The following is a 10,273-nucleotide window of genomic DNA, read 5'->3' on the forward strand; positions in this document are numbered from 1 at the left end:
TCCCAAAATGAAGTCCTGCAATTGTCAGTAGTTTAGTAATTTTTTGTTTGTCGACGACAGTTATTTTTACAAAAAGGGATGATTAGGGTTAAAAGTCTTTTAAGTATACTACGACAATGATTTGGGCAGGGGCACATCAATTTCTGTCTGAAAAACCAACTCACTGAAAAGACAATGTTATCCATTATGTGGACTGCCTTTGCTGAAAGAACCCAAGGTTAGCCAGGGCATTTCGCTTTTTTTTTTGGGGGAAAATCTTAGTCTAATTTTGAAAATCGATGGTATTCTTTTTCAATATATTTATTAAAACTCGATTAAATTTAAATTTTAGTTAAATAAATTCTTATACAGGAAATAAATTCAACGAAAAAGCTTGAGATGTATTATTTTTATCTACAAAATATTTAAATTATGAGATGTGATGTAATGTTTGATGATAATGTATACTAATCGTATAACATATTTTTACTTATAATAATTAATATGTAAATGAATCAATCGTAAACGAATAAGTTTGTGTTCGTATTCGTTTTCTATTTTTAAAAACGTTCATATTCAGTTTGTGTTCACTTAAATTTTTTGTATAATATTCACGTTTGTTAATTTATTTTTTAAGGTGTTTGCATAATTATATTTAATTTGTTTTAGCATTCATAAACATATTTTCTTAACGCCTGCAAATATGTTTGTTTAACGTTTGTGAACATGTTCATTTATATTTTTGTCAGCATACTGTAATCCTTAAGTTCCTTAAGCTTCATTGTTTGAACTGTAAAGTTCACATTTTGTTTATAATTATGTATCTAACTTAATAAATAAATATAAAATAAACATTATAAAAATAATTTACGAACAGATTGATTCATCGAAAGTTATGTTTAATTATACCCTTAAAAATAATAGATAAATTATTGTAAAAAATTGTTTATCTATTCAAAGATTACATGCCATAAAAGAATTAATCATTAATATCTATAATAAATATCATAATTTAGAAGGAAAAAGAAAAAGTGAAAGATTTACAAGACTACTTTACGAGACCCTACGAGTGGACTTCTTCTTGTACATGGCTAGACCATGTTCCCACCTAGAAGTAAAGGTCCCCAACCTGGTTGAGTTAGCCAGGCTATTAGATTTAACCCGGTGTGCGACTCGTACCACTTTAGTTCTTAACTCAGCCAAAATACAACACAGTCAATCAAAAAGCAAAAAAGGAAAGAAACCCGACAAACTCTTAGTCTTACTTATGTTCAGCCTCTGCAAAGAGAGAAAAAGAATTTAACTTTTTTATTTTATTTTCTCTCTCTATATTTTTTTTCGAGAAAGAGAGAGATTTGGAGAGAGGCAAGAAAGAAGAGAACAAGATGGGATTGATGATGGAAAACACATTTTAGTATATAAAAAAATCCTGCTCTTTCAAAAACCTGGAAACCCCACCAGATGGAACTTACAGATTTGCAAAACAATAAGCAAACCAACAACAATTCCGAAGAATCGAACCGCCATCAGTTGCAGCAAGAGCACCTGCAACATCAAAAACAATCTTCTTCTTCTTCTTCTTCTTCCCACTTTGTGGTCCCTTTTGATGGCACCAGATCTTCGGTTCCTTCTTCTGGTAACCCTTTTAATATGGGCTCCATTTCTCAACTTCATCACCTTCTTCTTCGTCCCACGACTAAGACCACCACCTCCGCCGCCGCAACGCTGCCTCTCCCGTCTTCTTCTTCATCGTCCTCAACCACTGCAACGAACGCGTCACCTCAGCTCGTTGACGCCTCTCTTGCTATCGCTACCAGATCTAGTTCTCTCAACATAGATTCCAAGAGCCAAACGAACTCTTCACTTTCATCCACGACGACGGCGACGGCGACAGCAGCCAACCCACCGGCGAAGCGCTCCACTAAGGACCGGCACACCAAAGTCGATGGTCGAGGCCGCCGTATCAGAATGCCAGCTACTTGTGCGGCTAGGGTTTTTCAATTGACTAGAGAATTAGGTCATAAATCCGACGGGGAGACAATTGAGTGGCTTTTACAACAAGCTGAACCGGAAATAATAGCAGCCACCGGAACTGGTACTATACCCGCCAATTTTTCAACTCTTAATATTTCTTTAAGAAGCAGCGGATCCACGCTTTCAGCCCCACCTTCAAAATCTGCTCCTCACTCCTTCCATGGCGCTGTAGCTTTGGCTTCTCATCATCATCATCATCACCCTTACGACGAAGGGTTCGCTCATAGCGCTTTGTTGGGTTTTCATCAGCAACAACAGCAGCAGCATCTTTTAACGGCAGATCAAATAGCCGAAGCTTTACCCGTCGGCGGCGGCGGAGTTAGTGGGAGTTTAAGTGAGAATTATATGAGGAAACGTTTCAGAGAGGATTTGTTTAAGGATGATAATCAGCAACAAGGCGAAACTGGCAGTGGTGGCGGAGATGATTCTCCTAATAAGGCTTTCAAAACCGGTTTAAGCCAATTACCGAAACCGCAACAACAAGATGTCGGATCTTCGGGTCTACTTCGACCGTCGAATTTTGTGCCTGCTACTGCCATGTGGGCAGTGGCACCAGCACCGAGCAGTGGAGCCGGAAGTACATTTTGGATGTTACCCATGACCACTGCTGGTGCTGGTGGCCCATCAATGGCTTCGGTTACATCTGGAACTGAGCAGGGTCAACCCCAGATGTGGCCATTTGGAACAGCAAGTGGGAACACAATGCAAGCGCCATTACATTTCCTGCCAAGATTTAATCTTCCAGGTAACCCTGAATTCCAAGGTGGTAGAGCCTGTCCTTTGCAATTAGGTTCAATGTTAATGCAGCAGCAACAACCTCCTCCTCCTCATCACCTCGGTCTAGGCATGTCCGACACCAATTTAGGCATGTTGGCCGCTCTTAATGCTTATTCTCGAGGCGTTCCGAACATTAACTCGGACCAAAATAATCCAATCGAACATCATCATCAACACCACCACCAATCTCAAGGTACAGTTAGTGGAGATGATGAAGACCCTAATAATTCTCAATGATGGACGGAGAATTAAATATACAAAGTTGGTCAGTAGGGTTTTTAATTAATTCCCATATATGTGACATGTTTGAATGCCTTGGATTTATTTCTTTTCTCCCTTGAGAAAAATGAATGCATCGAGTCTGTGCCAAGTGGGTGCCATTGTTAGTATTGTTAGTCCATTTTGTTTCTGGTTTTTATCAAGTCCGAGTTTGTAATTTATGTTTCATGTCCGAAGGGGACACCACAGAGAACAGTAATGAGAGAAAAGAGAGTTGTTTTGTATAGGAGGATATTTGTTTTGTGTTTTTAATCTGATTCGACTTAAATATATTTATCAAAATTTTAAAAATGGGAAACAAAGGCGCCACCTTTATCGTTTTCAAATAAACAATTCTATAAAGTGTCAATTTACTCCTTTTTCTTCTTCTCAAGTTTCAAAGTGATCCCCGGAAAGCATGTTCTGTCAGTAGTGTGTTGTAGTTTTTCCAAGTTCCAAGCCTTTGCCACTTTTTAATTTGGCTTATTTAATGTTGTTTTGTTTACACTGCTGTAAGCATGTTTCTTTTATTTCTACATGGGCAGTAGGCATGCTAGTTTCTTGTATTTTTAAACTAATTAATTAAGCAAACCCCACTTCTCCTTAGTGGTTCGGTCTGCCTGATTTCCGGCGGGGCGGGGCGGGCCGGGGGGGGGGAAGAAAAGAAAAAGGATTACTTTAATTGGGATGTTGCTTGTCAATGTTCCAAGGAAAACTAGAAATGGACGAGAATGTCTTTTCCCAATAATCAATATCTATGCAATCTTTTTTAATATGTGAATACATATGTATATTTTTGGGTTCTGATAACTTTATCTAGGGTAGACGTGGGAATTATTCGAGTTGGATTAATTTTGAATTAAATTAATTAAAATTTTTAAATTTGAATTGTTGCATGTTTAAAGTGTGTTACATTTTGAGTCATTTGAAATTTCTAATAATGTTGCTCGAGTTGAACATGGATAGAGCTACGTTGTAAGTGGAGGGCCATGATTCCAACTATGATGATTTAATTGCATTTTTTATTTAAATATTTTTAAGGTCTTATTAATTTTAAACTAATGAAATTAAATTTTAACTTTTATTTTTTTAATTTATTTATTTTGAAATATTTAGTTCTAAAATTAGTGAAATTAAGTTTAATTTCTTTAATTTTTATGATTTAATTATTTTCTAGGAATATGTTTGTTTTAAAATTAAATAATTTAGCTTTCTTATAATTTAATCTTAACTGTGTTCCTGACACCGGGTCATATCAAATTCAAGTAATTTAGCAAATGAGAGAAAATACAACGCTGGTAGGATTTAGAAGTATTGTTTCTTTTTATTTAGTAACATGTAATTAGGGGCGGATAAACTTGACTCTCTAAGGGGTAATCACGTCTCTATTATTTTGACAAAAAAAATGAAAAAAATAGTTTAAAGTGTTGAAAAAAAGAAATTTGCATAGTCGATATTTTTAAAAGAAAATATATTAAATTTTAAATCCTTATTTTTGAATTTTAAGATGTAAATTTGAAGTTGTTTGTATTATATTTATAAAGATATTTATAGTTTAGTTAATATTTATTAAATATTCTTTTAATTAGATTTAAATAACATTAAAAATAATTTCTAAATTATTAAACCCTGAATTGATTTTGCCACAGTTGTCGAGGGTCAGCCGCCTATTTTGAAACGCAAAAACCCATGGGTAATTTTAGTACAAAAAATAATACAAAAAGTCAGATTTCATTAGATTTGTGGTTATATCAGACAAATCTCCACTTTTATCCACTTAAACAAACAAACAAACTTGACATACTAAAATAAGATGAGTTGAAGCAGATTGTCCCATGGAAATTTGGGCATTGCCGTGAATGGCGCCGCACATTTTCAATTACCTCTAAAGTTAAAAAAAAACAAATTATTTTTGAAGTTAGCTAAAAGTTACGCGTTTTAGAAAAGTTAGATCCATATTATATGACAAAATAATTCCATCTACCGTTAGAGTCGAATTTTAAGTAAAAGAAATGATAATTTACTTGACATACAACTTTATCACACTGATTCAATATTTTGTCAATTATTCAACACTCAAATTGTTAAATATCAATTATATACAAAACTATGAAAATATATAAAATTCATTTGGTGAATCTCTCTTTTTATACAATATTACCACTTAATTATATTTTTTAACAAAACATTATTTCATTAAATATAAATATAAACCCACAAATTTAACGTTACAAAATTCTATAAATATAAATACTTATAATTTGTTTTTAATAAACATGATTTTATCTCACTAGATGAATTTGGATGAAACAAAATACTGAGCAAACAAATGGAATAAAGGCAAAAGATATGGGACTATATTGCATTTGATTTTTTTTTCTAAAGCACTCCTTGTTGGCACAGGGAGGCAGAACAAAGCAAAAAATGTAAAACAATAGCCACAGTGCTCAACATTACATATGGCCATATTTCCTGTATACAAAGGCAAAAAAAGCTTCAATCTACATATATATTTTCTCATGCTTCAAGCCAGAGTTAGAGAGGACCAATGAACCAAACAAAATCTCACCTTCTTCTGTCTCCAGAGAAATGAAAAATTACAAGTTGGCACCGAACAGGTTTCTCCATTGTTGATATTTTGAGCTTTTTAAGTAACGGGAGACCAACCTTATATTTCAATTACCATATTTCTCAATGTCTCCTGCCGCTTAAATGGGATGCCTTCACCAAAGCTATCCTCTTCTTCATGCTTTAATGACCTCATTGACAAAGATGATGATAAACCTGGACCTGATTAGACGCAATCCATCGATTGTTTAAGCGAAAAGTAGAATGATAAATGTTTCTTAACTTGCATAAAACATTCTTCAACGTCCCTGAGAACATACCCTCAACCATATCTTTGGTTTTGTGCAGAAGAAAAGTTCCCGAAAGGATGGTCACGAACCCACATATCTCGGTTATGATCTGAGTCGGACTCTGCCCATCCCGGTCCTGATATAAAAGAAGCTAAACATCAATAAGGTAAATTCAAGTTCTATCCAATTAAAAAATCTGAGATCTAAGTAAGCTGCTCAAACTATAGCAGCTCTAAGGGCTCAGCATCAAACTAAAACCATAAGGGAACCAAGTAGGAGTTCACTTTCATATCATAGCAGTCACAAACAGGCCCACTATACGAAGCCAAACAAGGGTATTACAACTTAGAACTGCCAGAATCACCAAAAGATTCTGCACTTCAGCGCATAAGAGTTCCCTTCCCCTAAAAAGAGCATCCACCGTACATACCGGGTTAAGCAACTCATTCCAAGACAATTTAATTGAGATAATGCCTGAAAAAGAGCTTGTGGAAGGTGGTAGGCAGTATCCAGTAAGATATTTTGAACACGATAATTTAGTATACTTTTCGAACCATTCTGATAAAACCAATGACTAGAAATTACCTTAAACATGATTACACTAGCCAGAAAGGTCGGTGACGTGAACATAACATAGTATATGGGAGAAACCACAGCGGGGTTGAAAGTATCAAGCGCCTGCAATTATGAAGAAAAAAAAAAGGAATCAAGGGTGAAACAAAACCAAAGTAATAGGATATTGTTTCCCGGGGCAAGAAAATCATAAATAGATAAATTCCAATTGATTTATTGTTTAAATCAATGATAAAGAAAACCATAATTGCAGCATTTGACACAAAAGTGTACTAGACCTTGAATCAAAATGATGAAATTCAATTCTCTTTGTTTGAAGGGCGATGTCAGAATTATTCATAAAAAAGGGCAAGAGTTTACAATGAGAGAAAGAGAGGGTACCAAAAAAGAGGAAAAATAACCATTACCTTGTTTAAATAATTCATTTGGGTAAAGCACGCAAACAATCACAACTAAAGTAAAGGCCCCCGTCTGTGGATATATGAGCTGATTCATTCCTGAAAAGGTTAACTTCAAGGCAATACCAAGTGCTTTAACACTCATCACCTGTCAAAGGATAATCTTAGAAGGGGGGAGGGGACATTGGAATGGAAACAGAATTAAGTTGGAGTATAATGGGTTGGGAAGGCCGCCCCATTAGTCGGCACAAGTGATTATACCCAAAAAAAGAAAACAGAATTATGTCTTCAACAGCCTAGTATAAGTATAACATGTGTATGTCCATATTTTGGAACAAATTGGAGTATAAGTATAAAGAGAGCTGTTAAGACCAAAGCTGTGTAAAACAGAAACCCTGAAAGAAATACCAAAGAGGAACTAGAATTATTTTCTTCCATTGCAGTTGAACAATTTACGTTAGAAAATATGCAAAGAGCTAAGAACAATATTATTAAGAAAATTGAACCTGGCTCCGTGGCAAGATCCCAAAATTCTGTTACAGATTCAATCTGGCGTTCTTGGGGAGCCTGCAACACAATTGTTGTAGAGCCACAACACACAAAACACAACCAAGAACCCCAAAAATAAGTAACCTTTCCTGCAAAATGACAAGGGCAAGTGCCGCACTGCAAGAGAAACAATGATTAGCAATCAACACCGAAACCCAAACCTAAATATGAGTAAAAACTTTCTTGCCTGATGATGATGCTGAGGGCACCTAGAGGAGTGACCAGTATAGCTGGTGCAAATGCATAAGATGCAAAATTAGCAATTTCCCCCATGACCACTGTTGCAAAGCCAGTTACCAGTAAAAACCACATTTTTCTTCAATAATCATGAACCTTTAGCAACCAAACAAGTCATTATATTTAAAGAGAATGCAGGGTTTGATCACATTAAGAAGTACAGAATGAAGAACTATTTTTTATAAATGCATGATATACAACTGATGAGAGCATTCCACTTTTAATTCGTGCTAGATAACTTATATTAGATCATCTTTCAGGGATAATATTTGAAAAGGAAAAAAGTGAAAAGGAATATAAAGAAAAGAGTTTTCAATATGAATGAAAAATTCATGAGTAGGAGTTAATGATCAACGAGAAATCCATAAAACTTACTCGTTATCATGCCTGGCCACCAAAGTGGCTCAAGCAAGTAAGAATACCCTCCAAATCCTGCATAAAAAGCAATAAAACAAAGTCAATTCACTATGCAATGCATTAGAACAATAAAAGACTCCTCGTAAAAAATGAGCAGCCGAACAAGCAGTAAATGGTATCAATCAAGCAAGTAATAATTGATGAATGGAAAAAAAAATCTATTCAAAAGCAACAAATTATGCATGAAAAAACAGCAATCATCTGGAATTTAAAACACCCAAGCATATCATTTTCTCCAGTTGCATCCCATAAAGACATATCATTAAGCATAATTTCTGCACAAAAAAAAAAAAAAAACATCGGGAGATGGCCATATTCCAACAGTTTGAAATCAATAAGTTAAAAGATATAAAATCAAAGATGCCAAGCAACTCAAAGTTCAAAAAGGATGGGCACTAGATTGGTAATAGCGCAAATCAATAAATTCAAAGGGAAAATTAATTTCCAACATTTACGGTTCAATCAGTTTCATTTTCTGGACGAGGAAACAATTATTCAGTATCCATGCAAATCATTTTACAGCAAAACATTAAAAAAAAAGAACAATTAAGTATAAAACTTTGATAGAATTACAGCACCTGCCCCGACACCGGAAGCAGCAGCTTTCTTCAAACCTTTTTTCTTAACGATGAAACTTGCCCCGATAAATAAACTATACGAAAGCGCTAAAACCAAACCCTTAATATTATCCGAGGACATACCCTCGCTCCACTCACGGAGAGTCTCCGTACTCGAGCCCTAAACTTTAAAAAGAAAACCCTGATTCTAGAGGGAATGCTGCTCTATTCTATGTCATCGGAACAGGGACACGATCCTCGATTAACTCTGAAATTCGACTGAGTCTAAGAAACGAGTTCATGGATCGCGAAAGAAATCGCAATTCAACCCAATATTGGAATCCGATTTACACTTGAACCATGTCAGGAGAACACGGGATAACGGATCTTGGCCCCTCGAAATGGTTGTCGGCGGGATTTGGTGGGAAACATAACTTTATGCTAAAACGGAAGTACAATATATATAGGTAAAATATGTACAATTGAGTACAACTTTATGCTAGAAACTAATTTTGTTGAAGTTAAAATATAAAAAGTAAACTAGTATTTAAACTATTAATTTTATTTTATTTTAGTATTTAAGCTTTTATTTGTTTTAAAATTAGACCTATCATTTATTTTTTTTTCATTTTAATGTCCCGGCGTTAAAAATTTCTGTTGCACGTGGTATTTTTTATGGGTAAATTATATCATTCATCACTTAACTATCTTTTTACTCCTATTTTAGTCACTAAAGTTTAATTTTTTTTAATTTAACTACTCAACTTTCAAATTACTCATGTTTTAACCATTATAATTTATTTTATTAATAATTTGTGTGTCATGAAATTTTTATTATTAGTTTATTAATATATAATAAAAATTAAATTTGAAAGTTAGAGTGATTAAATTAGGAGTAATTTGAAAGCTAAGTAATTAAATTAAAAAAACTTCGATGACCAAAATAGGAGTAATAATATAGTTGAATGATGAATGATGTAATTTAACAATAAAAAAGTGTATTGTTGTAATAATTTCGTTAAGTTTTTAACAGTGATGTACTAAAACGAAATAAAAAGTAAACATTAGGTATGATTTTGAAACAAATGAAAGTTTAAGTACTAAAACAAAATAAAACTGATAATTTAGGTACTAAATATGTAGGTTACCCAATATAAAAGGAAAGTATAATATATATAGGTAAAATATGTAGTAATATGCAGTGCGAATGGTTAAAGTGATTAAACAATTTGGTTGTGGATTTCAGTGTGTGCGCGGATATTATTATTATGATTTGGGTCGGCATCTTGTATGCGGATATAGGGGCTTGAGCCATGATGTGCCAAAAGAAGAGAGACGTGAGTGAAAAGCTCTCCACCATTCATCAATGCTACAGCATGCTCCTTCCACGAACACCTTCTGGCTGAATCAAACAACACTATCATCCACAGATCACACAGAAATCTCCATACTCCACCATCAATCTCGCTGGAATAATCTAACAATTGAGTGCAAAATTCGTTTCCCTTGACAAGTATATCATCAGGATATGGAAAAAACATTTTCCTTGCAAATACCTGAGACATGAATCGAAGAAATGGATGATGCGGAACAACATTAAACCTTGGAGTTCTACCGCGAAGCACTTGTCTGATGC

General features: G+C 34.4%; 1 protein-coding gene and 1 pseudogene across 1 annotated transcript; one reads left to right on the forward strand and one right to left on the reverse strand.

Annotated features, from left to right (window-relative positions):
* The first annotated feature begins 1,388 nt into the window (after positions 1 to 1,388).
* On the forward strand, positions 1,389 to 3,316 carry LOC120133833 (transcription factor TCP8-like). Its single transcript, XM_039150343.1, has one exon. The coding sequence runs from the start codon at positions 1,441 to 1,443 to the stop codon at positions 3,025 to 3,027; it is 1,587 nt and encodes a 528-aa protein (XP_039006274.1). The 5' UTR covers positions 1,389 to 1,440; the 3' UTR covers positions 3,028 to 3,316.
* A 2,091-nt stretch (positions 3,317 to 5,407) lies between these two features.
* LOC120133998 lies at positions 5,408 to 8,806 on the reverse strand (annotated as a pseudogene).
* Between the last annotated feature and the right edge of the window lie 1,467 nt (positions 8,807 to 10,273).

The sequence above is a fragment of the Hibiscus syriacus genome, unplaced genomic scaffold, assembly GCF_006381635.1.
Source record: "Hibiscus syriacus cultivar Baekdansim isolate YM2019G1 unplaced genomic scaffold, ASM638163v2 tig00110597_pilon, whole genome shotgun sequence".
Taxonomy (NCBI): domain Eukaryota; kingdom Viridiplantae; phylum Streptophyta; class Magnoliopsida; order Malvales; family Malvaceae; genus Hibiscus; species Hibiscus syriacus.